The 18,256-nt window shown below is 48.8% G+C and overlaps 1 protein-coding gene across 8 annotated transcripts in view; it reads right to left on the reverse strand.

The window, feature by feature from the left end:
* The window catches only part of ZNF385C (zinc finger protein 385C), a 90,286-nt gene that overhangs the window by 27,698 nt on the left and 44,332 nt on the right, over nt 1-18,256 (reverse strand). The window contains exon 1 of one of the 8 annotated variants that reach the window (XM_077313761.1): nt 13,714-14,223. The exons of 6 other annotated variants lie outside the window; for them this stretch is intronic. In XM_077313761.1, the coding sequence (XP_077169876.1) occupies nt 13,714-13,723 (10 nt within the window). In that variant the 5' untranslated portion in view covers nt 13,724-14,223. Of the gene's footprint in view, nt 1-12,958; nt 13,436-13,713; nt 14,224-18,256 lie in introns of those variants that run through there. One more of the 8 variants, XM_077313762.1, reaches the window with a different exon arrangement.

The raw sequence follows: 18,256 nt of genomic DNA on the forward strand, positions 1-18,256 counted from the left end.
GACAGTGATTAGGAGTGGTGGCTTCTAATCTGTTGAGCCGAGTTCGATTCCCCACTCCTCCCCCACGTGCAGCCAGCTGGGTGACCTTGGCCTAGTCACAGCCCTGATAGCGCTGTTCTCACTGAGCAGTCCTGTCAGAGCTCTCTCAGCCTCACCTCCCTCACAGGGTGCCTGTTGTGAAGGCAAGGCAATTGGAAGCCACTTTGAAGAAGAAGAAGAGTTGATTCTTATATGCTACTTTTCCCTACCCGAAGGGCTTACAGTCACCTTCCCATTCCTCTCCCCACAACAGACACCCTGTGGGGTGGGTGAGGCTGAGAGAGCCCTGATATCACTGCCCGGTCAGAACAGTTTTATCAGTGCCGTGGGGAGCCCAAGGTCACCCAGCTGGCTGCATGTGGGGGAGCACAGAATCGAACCTGGCATGCCAGATTAGAAGTCCACACTCCTAAACACTACACCTAACTGGCTATTTGAGGGCTGAATCAACAACTGCAAATGCAGAGGGAGGGAAAATGAGCAGAAGAATTGCACCCAAACTGATTCCGGAGCTTGTGGGTACCAAGAAAATCAGGGTAAGTCCACAGTGTGGGAAAACACCAGGGCAGAATATCCAGGAAGAGTCCTGACTGGCTTTGAGGAGCGATTCCTGCTTTCTGCATCCAGCCATGAAACCCAAGCTGAGCTGCTCCATTTTGCATAAAATGGGCCTCATTTTACAGATCAAAGCCACACCTTTTATTGCTGGTTTATAATTTCATCAGTTTCTTCCAGTCAGCTCTGCTAAAAGGCACAGGGGTGCCCTGAATTCCATTTTGTTAAATTATTTTAATAGCTAACTTCCAATTCTCTCTCTTTTTAAAAAAGGAATTCTACGATATCCACTGGGGGTGAGAAATCTAATTAGCGTGTTTATCTGCCATAAAACAGAGACCCATATTTATGTAAAGCAGTTGGCAGCAGCCCAAAATGGGGCGTACAAATTAATTTGATTTTAAGAGGCACAAGACACTGGTAAAATGAAAGGAAATGGATTTTCTCCTTCTTCTTCCTCCCCTGAGCTCGGTGTTCCTAGACTAGCCAAGAGCGGGAGAGAAAAATTCATTCTGAAAAGGCCGGGCCCATAACCAAATTGTCTTTTACGCAAACGGATCTTCAATGCTTTTCTCATTAAAGGACCCCGCAGTTAACCACCAGCACGCCGCCTGCGAGGGGCTGGCTATTTAAATAACATCTCATTCCTCTTAAGGACTCTTCTGATCAAATATTTCTCTATGCAACCGTTAAGTGTAAAGAAGAAGAAAAGCTGGCTTTTTATACCCCCACTTTTCCGTACCTGAAGGGGTCCCAAAACGGCTTACAAACCGCTTTCTCTTTCTCTCCCCACAACAGACACCCTGCGAGGTAGGTGGAGCTGAGAGAGCCCTAAGAGAACTGCTCTGTGAGAACAGCTCTAAGAGAACTGTGACTGGCCCAAGGTCACCCAGCTGGCTGCCTGAGGAGGAGTGGGGACTCAAACCCGGTTCTCCAGATTAGAGGCTGCCACTCCTAACCACTGTAAGAAGTAGGTTTGTGCGTGTCTTTATTTACGCATCACGATCAATCACTAGGTTGAACTATTTAACTTGTGGGGAAATTAAGTGCCCGACCAACTCATAATCTACACTCAAAATCAGGTACAACTGGGAGGTGTGGCTTTTGAACGCACTTTTGAAACACAATTCTCAGGATTCCTTGTGTAAGAACTGGGACAGTTAAACCATGTCTGAAACAGCCTGTCAATGTAAAGTGTGGGCCAACCCAAAATTTCTTTCTGCCAGCTCTGGTAGCTGCGTTTCTTCAGCCCAGTGAAAGCTGTGAGGCTTTCGAGACAGAACTGTTCCACAGGGCTTATGGTCGGGGCACCGTGGGTATAACCCAAACAGCAGAGATCCAAGTATGCTTATAAGTGGCACCTTCACTTTTAGTACAGCTAGATTCCAGCCTGGCACCTTAAGGAGCAACAAAATTTCAGGATGTAAGCTTTTGAAAGTCAACGCTCTCTTCATCAGGTACAAGTAGGAATTTCTGAAGCCTTATATCCCAGTCAGAATTTGGGAGGGGCGTGGCAAACAGGGGAGTCAGAATGCAAAAGAAGCTCTTCCAATGAGTCTTCTCAACTGCAGTGATTCTCAGCGAAGAAAACTGAGTGTACAAAATTAGATTTGAATCCAGGACCACCCTAGAGGCCAACAAGAGTTTCGGGGTATAAAGTTCCCTTCTTTGGACCCAAGAGCGTACAAGATATAGTTGTAGTTGAAGGGAGGGGGGATGGAAGACAGGAGCATCAGATAGCACAAAAAACCGAAAAGCTCCATAAACGGAGATGGTCTGAGGTTTGCCTACAGTCAGCATGATTGCTTTTACGTTGATTTTAATTGCGTATGTTTTTATGTGTTATGTTTCATGTAATAACGTTGGCGAATGCTGGCAGGGGCTCGTGGGAATTGTAGTCCGTGAACATCTGGAAGGCCACAGTTTGACTACCCCTGCTCCTCTGACATGAGTTGGATCAGGATTCCTCTGTGCCAGGGCCCAATTCAGGTCAAGCGTACCATGTCCTGGCCCCTACATTACCTAAAGTGAGACTGGAGAACTTGTGTCCACCTGGGTCACAAAGAGGAATTTGTTTGGCTTTTCTAAGTTTCCTGGAGGGCAGGGAAAAGGAGCTGGTCAGAGAGGGGCCAGGGGATTAGGAGGAAACAAGGAAAGGCCTCCGAGGCTTAGAAACAAACAGGCACAGGCAGGAATCAACCCTGGAGGTAAAGAAAGCTGAGACCCGGGCCGGACACAGCAAAGAAAAAGAACGGAATAATGAAAACAGGTGAACAGGGATGCTGATTGGGAAGGGGCCTCCTCCCACAGCAGGTCTTCTGTGCCTGGTTTCATCCACCCATTGAGTTAAGCCCAGCCCCTGATCACTGGATTTCCAACCTCTGGGCAAAAGATGCTCTGATAGTTAGCTCACAGTGAACTTTGCAGGATGGATTCGGACACCTGCTTGTGAAAATCATTGTCTCCCAATGCGTGGTGTGGATGGAAGCACGCCAGGTCCTTCTAGTGCGTCAGCCTCCTCTGCTTGGGACTGGAGACAGATGGGACCCTGAAAAAACCAAGCACCAATGGGACCCTGAAAAAACAGGGACCACCCAGAGGGCTTCCAAACAATGTTTGGTGCAAAAAGACACAGTCATACATGTCACAAACACAAACATGCACACAAAATGTGCAAAGTGCTGTCTAGTCACAACCAATTTATGGTGACCTCAGCTGGGGACTTTCAAGGCAAGGGAGAAGCAGAAGCAGTTGGCCATGGCCTTCCTCTGCAGAGCCTCCCTTGGGGGTCTCCCTTCCACGTTCTGACCCTGCTTAGCTCCCAATTTATGGCCACCCCAGAAAGGGGCTTCCAAGGCAAGGGAGAAGTCAGGGTGATTTGCTGCCACTTTCCTCTGCAGAGCCTTCCTTGGGGCTTCCAAGGCTAGTGAGAAGCAGAGGGGGTCTCTGCCAGTGCTTTCCTCTGCACAGTGATCCTTGGTGGTCTTCCTACACATGTACACATCATCATACATATATTTTTTCTTGCAAAGAAAACAGGCGCATCTCATCTGATTCTTGAAGGTTTCCTGACCGGCACTGGTCCTGAGGTCTCCGTTTCCATGAGATATCGAAAGATTCTGTGCAAAGATCTAACAATAGGCACACTCTTCTGCATTCACAGGCTTAAAGGAAGGGAGGGAACCCACCACCCTCCTTTCCTTCCACTCCTGCCCTTTGCTTGTCACAACAGATTTTCGTGGAAACAGACTCAACAAAGGAAGCAACAATTCAGAGCAGGGGGTGGGGGGGAGCGCACAAATCTTTTCTGGGTCAAGGGCAAGTTGAGAGCCCCCCCCAAACAAGAACAACACAATTTCCCCCCAAATCAGGCAGATTTCCCGAAAACCATCCCTGCGCTAGGGGGCTGACTTCTGGAGCCTTCGGTTACAGGTGCTCCAAATCTGCAGACGACCCCTTTTCCAGGCTGGCTCACGTGCTTCCACGAGAAGGACTAGGAGCCAAAAGCTCAGTGATCCGTATTGGTGAGCGCAACTCCAGAGTAGCTGTGGAGGCTGCTGGCCATGTCCTGTCACGCCGGAGTGGGGCAGACGCAGCTCTGGAATGAAGAATGGTTCTGACACGGGAGACAAAGCTCTGCTCTGCGCAGTCTTCGAGATTCCCTTTTCTCCAGCAGAAAGACCACCAAGGAGGAAAACACAGTCGGGGAAATAGTGGTGAAACAATGCAGGAATGCAGGCCCACTGTATGTTTTTGTACCCTGCTTTTCCCAATCCTGATTCAAGTGGGTGGCCGTGTTGGTCTGAAGCAGCACAACAAAACAAAATCAGAGTCCTGTAGCACCTTTAAGACCAACAATGATTTATTCAAGGCGTGAGCTTTCGAGTGCAAGCACTCGAAAGCTCACGCCTTGAATAAATCTTTGTTGGTCTTAAAAGGTGCCCCTGCTGGACTCTGGTTTTGTTTTGTTTTCCCGGTCCTGATAAGTCTCAAAGCAGGTGCCTCTCCCTACGACAGGGACCTGATGAGGGAGGTGGGGCTGAGAGAGTTCGGATGGAGCTGTGACTGGCCTAAGGTCACCCAGAAGGTTTCACGTGGAGGAGGAGTGGGGAATTGACTCCCATTTCTCCACACTGGGAACGCTGGAAATGAAGTCCTGTAAATATTATTAATTATTATATTTGCATACCGCCCTCCCCGAAGGCTCAGCACGGTTCACATAAAACAGAACAGGAACAATACAGATAGCTTAGATTAACAATAATGAATGAAGTGAAACAACAAGCAACTTGTAACCGTAGAAAAATTAAACATTAAAGTAACTCCTACTGATAGCCCAGTGGGTTGGGTGGAATTATGGTGGGTGCCATAGGAGGGAGGGCTCAGGGTCAACCTCCACCAAATGGCTGGTGGAGGAGCTCCCTTTTGCGGGCCCTGCGGAACTGTTCAAGCTTAAATTTAGGGCTTAAACATGATTAAGGAAGACCCTCTTTGGAGAAAAAGATACACGGCATATGCACATACACGTCAGGCTCCTGGAAGGTGAAGATCGCACGTTTGTGAACGCAGAAGGAATTCTTTTAATTAGCTAAAAGGCATGATTAAGTCAGGCGTCCCCTTGGTGTCGTCCGTCCAACGCAGGAGGCAGACGGATCTTGAAACTGTAGCAGCACCTGGTAGCACTACAAAGGCATTCAAAGGGGATTTGTGTCCTTGGGTAGACCCAACCTGTTGAGGTGTGAAGAAACACTGCATTTTTGGGGATCAGCGGACCAAAGATCTGACTTTTATCTGTGCTGAAGAATGCCGATCTGTGACAGGTATATCATGTGGAACCCATCAGGAGAGAGCAGGATGCTTAATCGTGTCCTGAGGGCAGAAGACTTGGGGGAAGGGGGGACAAAGCAGGGGGGAAGTAATTGCCTGATCCTAGTTCCAGTTCTTTGAATGCCTGCGGGGCTGGCTTTGGTTTCTGCTGTTTTGTTTTGGTGAGGAAGGAGAGGAGGAAGAGACGGTTTCATGGAGGGCCAGGGTGCAAAGATAACACACTCCTGGGTTAGAAAATGTTTGATCAGTAAATTGATCAGTAAATTATCATCTTTTCTGGGTTTTCTTTGTGGCAGGCCAGAGGGAATGGGGAGGCATTTTAAGGAGCTAGGGTAGAACAAGTCTACCAGTCAAAAGAATGGGAAATGCCAGCGATTTGTCACAGTGTGACTCTCTAACAAAGGTTTCTGAAATCCAAAGGAATACCAATAACAAGCCATAAGTATTAAAATACTTCGGAAGCGAGATTTCCTGCAGTTCTCTTTCTTTTAAAACACCACAAATATTTCCTTATTTGCAAAGAGGTTGCTCGGAATTCACCACTCCTTCAAGAGAGGCTTGAAATCCCTTTCCCCGAGAAGTTTATTTCGCGGCTGAAATGTATACAATGCCGTATTATAATTTTAAGAAGCAAGGGGCTAGTTGATCCTATTAAAATAGAATGGGAAAGCTTGCATGAGGTTTCTTACTTAAAATCCTTACTTAAAGGATTTCCTAACATACAGTTTTCATAATATAGAGGAACCATAGAGTTGGAAGGGACCTCCAGGGTCATCTAGTCCAACCCCCTGCAGAATGCAGGAAATTCACAACTGTCCACCTGCCCACGCTCACCGACCATTCTCACAATAGTTCTGAATTCTCCTAAGGAATCATTAGGATTTGGTCAGATACCTTGCCTGGACTTGAGAGCTTGAGATGAGTAACAGCGCTGTATAAAGTTTCCGGTGAGTAGCAGGACAATGATTGAGTCCAGGGACGCCTTTAATACCAACCAAGTTAAATTCAAGTTAAATTTTACAGAAGTAAAATTGGCTGGTCATAGAGGTGACCCTGAAGTCAAACAGCGTTGTATAAACTATTTCATTGCCTAAGAATAAAATGTTTGTCAGTCCTCAGAGCGACTTTCCCACCAGTCTGTGATCATTAATTGTGACCCCCTCCACTAGAACTCTCTCATTTTCTGGAACCCACCCCGTCATGGTCCTCCAAGCTTGGGTAAGGTCCCAAGAAGAAGGGATTCTCCGATCTCGTAGCTGGCAAGCTTGAGATGTCCTTCTGGGCCAGGATCACAGGTGTCCTCCTGCTTGCTGTTGCTAAACCGCCTCTTTAGAGAAGGTCATTTGATGCTCTGCAGCCAGCAAAAAGGAACTCTTAATTCATTTCCGCCAACGGAATGCGAGGCATGCTCTTACTGACTGCAGATCCATCACGCCTGGATCCTACTCCAGGTTTCCAGAGAATGCTGGCGGGCAGAAACCCGGGAGAACGTGCAACGTAATTTTCCAAATGAGGAAATCTGGCAGCCAAAATATATGGGAGTCTTGGAGGGGCCAAGAAGGCTGGCATGACGCAACATAAGCTTTTGGGGGATCGGCTCTTTATACATGCTGCTCCAGTCAGCACTGCTGCAAACGCAAGAGGTACTTGCTATAAGGGCTCAGCCTTCATTTGGGGACATTCACCAGGCTTCTCCCTCGCACCCAAAATTTTCTCCTCCGTCGACAGACAGTAGATCAGGGCTGCCTCATTCCAAAGGGAGATTCGGTTTGTGAAGGATGTGATGCTCTAGGAATTTCCCCTGATCTCTCTGGCTAAGATCACAGAGACATGGGGAAATCCCTACAGTGTTATTCTAGAGGCAATTTCTGGCCAGTTTTTTCCACCTGCTCATCAATTTCTTGAGGGTGGGGGATTTGCTGGGGCAAATGGTGTTGGGGTGGTACGATGGTGTGCTTTTAAGCATAACCCTCTTTCTGATGGGTTCTGGGACTAAATGAACAACAGAACTTGGCAGGCAGACTCCTGTAAAGTCTTTCGCCGTAAAGAGAAATGCAATCTAAACTGGTAGCGCAAACAAAGAGGTCTAACAGCAAGCAGGAAATTGTGTGAGAGAAGTCCAACTGCTCCCCAAATACTTCTCAGTCACTTCTCTTTCAAATGTATTCAACAAACTGGACCAATAGGAGAAGGAGAAGGAGAAGGAGAAGGAGAAGGAGAAGGAGAAGGAGAAGGAGGAGAAGGAGAAGGAGAAGGAGAAGGAGAAGGAGAAGGAGAAGGAGAAGGAGAAGGAGAAGAAAATCTGGGTTTTGTATTCCACATTTCACTTCCTGAAGGAGTCTCAAAATGGCTTCCAATCGCCTTCCCCTCCTCTTCTCACTACAGACACCCTGTGAGGGAGGTGGGGCTGAGAGAGCTTCTGGGGGCGTGGCAGGGAGGTGTGGCCTGCTGACATCACTTCTGGGGTTTCTCGAAACCCGAAGACTGTTTCCAGGGTTTTTCAATGGTGAAAAGGTTGAGAAAGGCTGTATTTCACAGAAAATCAGGACGGCCAAAAAGAAAGACTACTTTACACAACGAGTGATTCCAAGGTAGAATTCGCTGCCAGAGGATGTGCTGCTGGCGACACACCTAGGCAGCTTTAAAAGGGGACCAGACTGCATCAGGGAAGACAAGTGTATTATCGGTCCTGTTCGTAAAAGAAACCTGCCCATCCAGAGCCACTGAATTCCACGGCCAGGAGGCAACGTCAGGGGAAGGCCTTGCTGTTGGCGGACAAGAGGAACTGGTTGGCCAGTATGTGGATGCTGGGCTTGATGGACGACTGGTCTGATCCAGCAGGGCTCTCCTGATGTCCTTATGAAGGCCTTGACCTCCTTCCCTGCCCTGTTGTTGGTCCTCCAGAGGAACTGGTTGGCCCCTTTGTGAGATGGGAGGCTGGACTAGATGGACCCTCCCTGGTCTGACCCAGCAGAGCCCTCCAGTTCTTGTTTTGGAGGCACAGAAGTTAACGCTGATTCCCTCAGCCTGTCTGGCTGAATCTGGAAGCCTGTCCAGATTGTCTAATATGGCTTCCCAATTCAGTGGGAGGGGGGGAGGAGGAGGGGGATTGTGGGGGGGGGACACCATGGAGCTTCTTTTAATTTCTTCTTCCCTGCCAAGTCCAGGAGGAAAAAGATGTGGCTTCAGAGACCTCCCCGAAGGTTAAAAGCTGATACTTCAACATGTACTCACACAAATCAGCCTAGGTCAGGCCACCAATGCATGTAAAAGAGCCATAATCTCTGGCTCCTCTAACCAGAAACGATCACGTGGGGAAAAGCTGCCGGAATCCGAGACTTCACGAGCTTAACATTCAGTTCCCTGCTGTCTGAACCGAACAGGCTTTCAAAGAGCTCGGGAGAGTTTACAGAAGTTACCCGTCACGCAGAAGACATTAAAGCAAGATCCAAGCTGGGTTTAAAAATTAGCCATTCATTAGATCAATTTAAAAATGCCAACAGGGATGTGCAAGCTTTCGTGTTCCACCGATCTCTTTGTCAGGCGGAATGGGGAGAGAAAAAACAACAAGCCTCAGAACACACACAGCACAAGAGAGATGATGGAGGACTCAGAAACATATGTTCAGCCACCAGTAGTTTTACCTTGCACGCAGGGTTGGATCCCATGGGACTGCCAACAATACATAGGGATCCTCTGGAGGATTTCTGTGTGCACAAAAGCCACTGACAAAACACTGAAATGACTCTGCACTGTTTGCATACATTAAGCGAAAGAGAGAGTTTCCCCATTATTCTCTTCCTGTGCGAGTGAGGCACAGCAAAATATGATTCTTCTATGATTTCAGAAGTGAGTGAAACCAGCGCACGCAAACCATCTGCCGTGCATTTCGTTGTTCTATCTGTACACTGTTATTTTGCGAAAAATTACACCCGAGTCCTCTGTTATTTCCTGCAATCTTTGCACTATTGCTTGCGGAAGCAGATCTGTGCTAAGCACGTTTACCTTTCCGCTCACGCCCTGCCGGATCGAGTCCACAGCTTTGTAGACAGTTCTATGTTCTGCACTGCAGATCCGGAAGGTTTAGAACAGTAAGCCTCCCATTTTTAGGAAAGCTGAAGTCCACATGAATACTGAAAACAAAAGACCATGGGGTCCAAGATTTATTAATCCGGATAGAACCGTGCTGTCTGCTAATGCTAAGGAGCTAGACAATATATTTATTAAGGACTGTCCCCGTAGGAACAAAAGACGACTGATAACCTTCTTGCAGAAGCAGGCAGATTAGTCAGTTATTAGACTCAGAAGAAGAAAGCACCGAGATTGCTTTTAATTACAAGCAAAATAGGAAGGCGAAGAGAGAGAGAGATCTTCCAAATGGTTTAGGCTGCAAACCTGACCGCCGTGATTTTGAAATAATTCCTGCTAAGTTCAGACAGACTTATTTCAGAATGCATTTGGGCTACTCACAGCAAGTTGGAGTGCAAGAGGATTTCTGGCACCCCAAAAAGGCAAAGCATCTCTCAATCCGCTAAGATTAACGTCCTCTCGGATCTTTCCCGTTGAAAAAACACGGAGCCGTAATATTGCTCACTCAGTTATAAACAGGGTTTTCCTTTTTGTTTTTTTAAAAAAAAGCATGCAGGTGAAATAATAAGTAAAAAGACAGTACACACTTTCTGGGACAAAAAGAAATGTGATATTGGAAAACAGGGTGGGTGGGTGGTATTGACGATTCTGACATACGACCAGTCTGTTAAGACAAAGATAAGAGAAAAAATTGATGCCAATTGCATTTAGATATGTTGTAATGACGAACGGTACAGAAGACATGTGATTCTGGCGTTTCATGGGTGTGCACGCAAGCGTGTGCTTTCCTTTTAAAGTTGCTGACCTGCTTTGCTATATTTAACTGCAAAATCTTCTTTGGTCATTCCACTCCCCCCCTTTAAAAAACAATATACATAAAAACGGCATAAATTATCCTGGAGGGAAACGCAGATCTCACAGTAGTTTGAGTCTCCCTCTGTAGATGTCGAAAATAAATATTTGTAGACGCAGACATCCCTGCTGCCTGGCCTTTGGATATCCAAATCGGAAACTTGCAGATCGCTATACCAATGCTATGCCAAGGCTATACCGATCTACATTTTGATATTTATTTCTAAAACCACGCTGCGTTTTGTATAATCGTTTCCCCCCCCCCAGGAAAGAGCCATCTCTGTCCTTTCAGAGAAAGGCGAGCCAGAATACCAGCAGATATTCTAATCATGGACGTGCCATTGATCTACACAAGGGCACCAAGACAATCTTCTGCATCCTACTCCGTTCTGCTGTCAACTCTCCCCTTAACCTTCCATTGCCCTTTCAGATCAGGGCGTCACAAGATAACGTTCTTAGACACGCCACAGCGGTTTTGATCCAAAGAACCGAAGAATGCACAGCGATGCATCCACGAATACACACTGTCTAGACCCATGGGCAAAACATGGATTTTTCGCACATACTGCCTGGTTTCTGAATGCCGCCATTCCCCTCCCATAATCCTGTCATAGGTTCTGAGCACTCGTCACGGCAAATCCATGTGAGAAACATCCCCTCCCCCCCCCTGCACATGGATTGCGTCAACTGGTATGGGGAGGAGGACTCCGAAAGCGCCTTTCCCAATTAAAAAAAAATTTTTTTTTAAATCACATTTCAGATGATTGCATGATGTAAAGTCACCGCAATACAGGAATCATGTTTGTTTGTTTGTTTTTTTGAAAGACACCAATCGATTTTGCTAAAGCCAAGGTGGTTTATACGATTCGGTGCTTTACAAAAGAATTTTTTTTAAATAAAAGGAAGTCCCCTGTTATTTCCAACAGGGGAAAAACATATATCTTTTATCGTCTCCCGAGTTCGTGGGGTGTTTTTCTCGAAGATCTGGGATGTTTTATTTGTTTGTTTTTGTTTGGATGTGTTTCTCTCTGCAACTGAAAGAGCAAAGAGGAGTCCAAAGCAAACAGAGTCCAGCAAATACTTCCAGATATATTATCTCTGAAATGGTTACATGCTCCAGAAATACAAGGAAAGGCACTTGGGGTGTGAGTGTGTGTGCCTGTGAGTGGAGGGGGTGTATGACATTAAAACAACCCAAGTGAGACAGCCGCACAGGTCACACGCAGGCTGCTGGTGAAAAATAACCCTGTCGGAAGGGCCTCGATGAAGAAGCCCATAGACATTCTTAGCCTGGATGGATTTCAAGGAAAGGACACAGGGACCCAAGCGGGCAGATCCAGACAGAAGGCAGCCACGGTCCGAAATGAGCACACGCCAGAAGAGAGTTGGGAAACATACGTTTCTGAACATGTAACCTACACGCACATTCGTGAAATCAGACTCGCCTCTCCAAGCTAGTCAACCTCCACTGCAGCAAGGAGGTGAACCCAAATTCTACGTCTTGCAAAACACACACCGACTGCCTTGGAGAAAGTGAATGACGGCTCAAAGCCGGGCGTGTCGAATTCATTAGGGCATTTGAGTGTCTCTTGCGCGGCCGCAGAAAGGAAGACAAATCCTAAATTCTGCACCTTTCTCCATCATGCATTTCATCCCACAACCGTTCAGCACAATTCAGCATCAGTTGCAACCCTTGTCGTGCTTGGACGAAGGCGTAATTGTAATCGCCAACACCTATGCTACCTGACACGTAAACTCTGCCTCCCAAAATAAATCCCCAGAGAACCTGAGGGGCAGCTGCAGAATCCCCCAAATATGCGTCCAAAACGCAGAGTGCAAACAGACAGTGAGCGTTTTCAGCTCCTATCCTGTAACTCTGCTGAAGGATCCATCTCTGATAGCCAGACAAAAGCCCCCTCTCCAAACCCTACTTGAAATCAAGATGGGAAGAAGAACTGAAGCGGACAGGAGGGAGTTTTTTCGACAAAAGAGGATTCTGGAATGGACCCCATCGATTCTCTCTCACAAATAGCACGCGTACAGTTAAGAGAATCCGGAGGGGGCGGTGTTTAAGGGATGACAATTTGTTCACCGGCTTCTCCCCTCTAACACAAATCCCCCATTTATTTTTTTGCCTGCGGTGTTTAAGAGATATTTTCCAGATATTCCCTTTAAAACATTCTAAACCCGAATTCATCCTGGCGGACGGGGAATTCTACGTTTCCAAATCTGGCCAGGATGGTTTAATTCACATCTTGCCTTGGGTTAATTTTAAAAGAATACCCCTTCCCACAAAAAAATAAAAACCCAACCTCGAACGTTTCTTCCTAAAACAGCAAATCTTTTTTGAAGGACATCCACAGATTTTGGAAGGTCAATATAATTTCCCTCCGCCTCCTTCCCTCCCTTATCTTTCACCCTGTCTCTACCCCTCTCCTGTTCTAGCTCAAGGCCTGAATTGATGGCGGGTAGAAAAAGGAAAGAATCGCTATACAGATTGGCAAAGGGGGGGGGGAAACTAGAGAGCAGCTACAAAAATGGCGGCTGGAGACCGCATCCAAAGCCTTTGCCACCCTCCGCTAGACAATTAACACACCTGCAATCTTGTGTGTCCAAATCCACTTTTTTCCAGCGGATTCCGGCAGGCAGAATTAGTCTTCGGAACGCTCCCATCTGCACTCCGACTGCCTTTCTCTGCGTCGTGGAAACGACTGACCCCGTGGCAAAATGCCACCTAAAGCCACGCACCAGCATCCAGCACGTCTCTCTCTCTTTCTCTCTCCCTGTTTGTGCGGGGAGGACCAGTCTGGGACGCCCTCACCATAAACATTTGTCTGCGCATATTAGAATTAGGAAGACGGAAGGCTCAGCCATGGAGAATCTTTGCCGGAGACCTCGGCCGCACCTCCCCGGTCCACTGCTCGGGGTACAGATCCCCTGCAGTGCCCCGCACCGTGATCTCAACCGCGCCTTGATCTGTCCAGCCGGGCCCTAGTTTTGGAAACTCTATGAACCCTCTGTCCCTCTCCTTCTCTCCCTGTGCAGGTGGCGAGATCGAAACCTTTGAATTCCTGCTCCCTGCTTGCAAACCCGAGATGCGCTGCGCTCCGAACTCCCCGGGAGCCGTTGCGAGCCTCTAGCCCCACTGCCGGGAGGCTGGACACAGTGCCCTTGACGCCTTCTTGTGCCACTGGTACCTCTCCATCACAGCCCAAGGGAGGCGGGGGGCGAAGAGCCCCTTCTGCCGTCAAAGCTACGCTGCTTTCCACGCGCCAGAATAGCCCCGCCGGGTCATTCCCCCCAGGTCACCCCAAAGCACCACGCGAGGGAAGGAAGTTGTGCGGCACTCACCTAAAAGCATCGTGACGGTGCTGGCGTCCCTCCAGAGCCGGCCACTTCTTGGCGTTTGCCGGCACGCCGGTGCTGCTGCCGCATGCGACGGAGCTGGTCCCTTCTCCGGAGCAGCCGGGCAAGTGGCGTGCCAGCCTCCCAGCCCAGCACCGGCCACGGCTGGCCTCCCCCTTGTGCCGCTACACTTACACCTCAATTAAAAGCTTAACGCTCTGCTGAGCGGTGCCCTGGAGGGGGGGAGCGCAGCCGTGGGCCTCCCAGCCACTGGCCCGCGCAGGGGGAAATTAGCCTCCGCCACTGCTCACAGCAGAGGTCCACGCACACAAAGATGAGGTATTAACATCGAAATTGGATGGGGAGGGGAGGGGGGAGGGGGGGCCAGAAGGGAACGAGTCCCCCCCCCCCACCTCCTCTCGGCTCCGCAAAGGCTGAAGAACACACAAGCCCTGGCAAAGGCACCCTGCCCAGAGCAAAGAAACTTTGGACACGGCCTGCCTAGAAATATCTCTCACCTCCCTGTGATTTTTTTTAAAAGGCATTCCCTGGCATTTTGATGTCGGGACATTTCAACGAAGCGCCAGGCGGCAGCCGAGAACATCTCCCTTTGCTCCCTGCAAACTGGCGCTAGGTCGGTTTTTATCAGTGGGGTGGGGGCTCATATGACCATCCGTCCCTGGCATGGTCCGCAGCGTGGCACCTTTCAGCCAGGGCTCCTGGTATTCCCCTGAGGGCCCCAGCAACGCCAGGATCACCTGGGGGCAAAGCCCACCGCAAGGGTGATCTTTGGCAAAGGACACTTTCCCTTCTCTCTGTGTCACTATTTTGCCTGGCAAGGATTCTCCCAAGGTCGACCCAAGGTCAGCAAAGAGAATCTCCACACCCAGCACCTTGGAAGTTCAAGGAATACATGGTCGACAACAGAAGAGTTGTAGGAACCAGTTACTTGGTTGCCTGTTAGTTGGCGTATGCAGCACAATCATGACCTGATGAAGCACAAGCAATAATCAGAGATCTGGACTAGAGTGCCCTGGGTTCAAATTCTGCCCAGCAAGGGACCTACCATCTTCCATCCAGTGAGGAGATGAGAGGGAACACCCCTTTGTACAAGTTCTCAGATGAACACAGAGAGGAGGAGGAAGAGAAGAGCTGAAGTTTTATATCCTGCTTTTTACTACCTGAAGGAGTGCCAAAGTGGCTTACAAATGCCTTTCCCTTCCTCTCTCCACAACAGACACTTTCCACAACAAACGGTTGTACTTACTTGTAACTATTTATTTTTATTTTATTTATTTTGAGATTTTTAGGCCACCCCTCTCTAAAGAGGTTCATCTACTATCATGGTACAATGCATGAAGGAGTCTCAAAGTGGCTTCCAATCACCTTCTCTTTCCTCTCCCCACAACAGACGCCCTGCGGAGCAAGTGAGGCTGAGAGAGCTCTGAGAGAGACTGCTGGGTCAGAACAGCTTTATCAGTGCTGTGGTGAGCCCAAGGTCACCCAGCTGGCTGCATGTGGAGGAGGAGCGGGGAATCAAACCTGTCTTGCCAGATTAGAAGTCCGCACTCCTAACCACTACACCAAGCTGGTGGTCTTCAAGCAGTGGCTGGACAGATCCTTCGCCTGGATGCCTGAGGCTGATCTTGCATTGAACAGGGGGTGGGACTAGATGGCCTGCATGGCCCCTTCCCACTCTAGGATTCTAGGAGTCTAGTTCAGCAGGGGAATGGGCTGCCTCAGGAGGTGGGGAGCTCCCCCTCACTGGTGCTCTGAGAAAACAATTGCCACACCAACCCAGGCCGAACTCCTTTTTTATGGCCTGCTGAGTTCTGTCTGTAGACCTGCTGAGGACTGATCTTGAGGTCCAAGGTAACCGACCCTTGCACAGCTAGATCCCATCGGATGGAACCGCTGGCAGGAAGATTCACGGTTTGCCTGTGGATATACGTTGGGGTTTTCTGGGGGCTTTGTTTCAGTCCTCGGTTCTACTTGTACCCTGCGGGGGTCCTAATAAAGACCCCAAATCACAACCAAAGTCCGTATCCACCTCTGAACCCACAGATTTAACATGGCGAATCTGTAACCAGAACAAAGCCTCAAGGCAGATGCAACTAGGGAAAGAGATACAAATTATCCCCCAAATTAACAAAATCCTGAGGAGACAGATGGAAATTTCTAAAGAACAAATTTTAACGGCCACTGTGCACTTAAAAGCTGTGAATGCAGCCGATCACACGGTTAAAGAAATCCAAATCGATTAATCGGGAGAGATCCAGTCCGTTATCCCTGCAATACCTCCTTCTGCATTAAGGATTATCACTGAGGGGAAAGGCTATTTTTGTCAGGTTTGAGAGGATGCTGAGAGGCAAAAGAAGAAGACCTGACTTGAGTTTTATTACAGCTCTCAGTCTCGTGAACTACGAACGACGGGCCGTTTAAGAGGACATCAATTCATAGGGTCGCTGCCAGTCGGAAGTGAATCGACGGCACATAACCCACACACGTGTCACAGGCAGCTCTGTAGGGTGAATTAGAAGATCTGTGGTCCCGGGGGCTTGAGAGCTTTTGGGATGCTCCAATAAGAAGGACAGCCTCATCCAGCCTTTCTCAACATTTTTTCTTTCGAGAAACCCCTGAAACATCCTTCCGGCTTCGAGAAACCCCAGAAGTGGCACAATCGTGCAGAAGATGGTTGGGAAGCAGAGCTGTGGACACGCCCACCCGGGGCTCCTCCCCTTCCCAGCCCTCCAGGCCCACCATTGGCCATTTTGGGAGGGGGAGGCGGGTCGACATGACCGTACAAAGTCATATCACACGATAAATGCTTAAGAAATTTAAAAAAACATTAACTCCCATCCAATCGGGAAACCTTTCCAGGGCCAGCAAGGGACCCCAGGGTATTATGAAACCCTGGTTGAGAAAGGCTGAGATGGCAGGATTGATCTCCACCCCCTTCAGAACAGCACCTGGGGGTCACAGGTGAGACCAAACCACATTTTCATCCATTAGAAATTTGCATTTGAACTCCCGCCCCCACCCCAGCCGCTAAAAGCAAAACGTGGCTGATTTCTGCATAAACTTTTGAACTGGATTTGGGGGTGGGGGGTGGGGGCGGGGCCTGCGCCTGTGTTTAAACAGAAGCATTCATCTCTCCGTTATCAGATCAAGCCTGCCGGCCAGGCCTCTCTCACTTCTCCAAGCTACGCAGCTGCTCGGCCAGCAAACGGACGTGGGGCGCTTTCTGCAGAAGCGCAAACATTCCTGGGCTATGAATGGCCTCCCTGTGCAGCTAAGATGGGCTGACAAGAAGAACCTTGCCGTTCTCTAATCAACGCTGTGCATTTCTCTCCTGCTACGGGCTTTAAATTAGCACCGCAAACAGCGGACGGTCGCCAGTCCGGGCAGCGATGAATGGGCCGCTCTGTTCTTATTACGTACGTGTTTGAGTTTTGCACAGAGGCGTCACTCACTCAGCCCCTTCAGGACCTGCTGTTGACATCTTCTGTCCCTTCTCTCTATCAGAGGTCCCCAACCTGGTGTCCGTGGGCGCTATTGCCCCTGCTGGTACCTTTTCTGGTGCCCAGTTTTTAGGAACTGGGAGGCATCAGGTAGGGATTTTGCCTTCAGGGCTCAAAAAGGACCCCTGATGCTTATACATACATGGGCAGGCCTAGAATAACATTCTCGTTTTTATTGAACACAAAAGTTTGTCTTACTCTGCTCAGCCTGTGGTTCAGTGGCACAGTCTCTGCTTGGCAGGCAGAAGGCCCCAGGTTCAAATCCTAGCATCACCAGGCAGGAGGGGATGAGGAAGACCTCAGCCAGAGACTTTGGACAGCTGAAGCCAGCCTGAGAGTCAATATCGACCTTGATGGATGAAGAGCTTGATTCAATAGAAGGCAGCTTCATGTATACGTCTTCCTTCCTTCCTTCCTTCCTTCCTTCCTTCCTTCCTTCCTTCCTTCCTTCCTTCCTTCCTTCCTTCCTTCCTTCCTTCCTTCCTTCCTTCCTTCCTTCCTTCTTTCCTTCCTTCCTTCCTTCCTTCCTTCCTTCCATCCTCCCTCCCTCCCTCCCTCCCTCCCTCCCTCCCTCCCTCCCTCCCTCCTTCCTTCCTTCCTTCCTTCCTTCCTTCCTTCCTTCCTTCCTTCCTTCCATTGATCTACCACTTCCCTGCTGGGGGGGGGATCTCTTGTGCGTTTTAAAAAATTTATTCAGATGTTACTGTTACTTTTACATTGTTAACCTGCTGTTTTTAATGAGCCATGTTTTTTACCTGTATTCTGTTTTCCAAATTTTCTGAGCTGTAAGGGGAGGGCAGTGTAGAACTATGATAGATAAATAAAATTAAGCAAACTGAAAAAAAGTGTCCTTTCCAAATGTCCATTGTGATGCTTCTCCCTCCCTCCCTCCCTCCCTCCCTCCCTCCCTCCCTCTCTCCCTCTCTCTCTCTCTCTCTCTCTCGGGGGGGGGGGGGGTTGTTGGCTGATTACTTCCCAACAGCCCGACTGGGAAGGAGCCCCCTCCGGACAGAAACCCCCCCCCGAGA

This window comes from Paroedura picta, chromosome 16, assembly GCF_049243985.1.
Source record: "Paroedura picta isolate Pp20150507F chromosome 16, Ppicta_v3.0, whole genome shotgun sequence".
In the NCBI taxonomy this organism is placed as follows: domain Eukaryota; kingdom Metazoa; phylum Chordata; class Lepidosauria; order Squamata; family Gekkonidae; genus Paroedura; species Paroedura picta.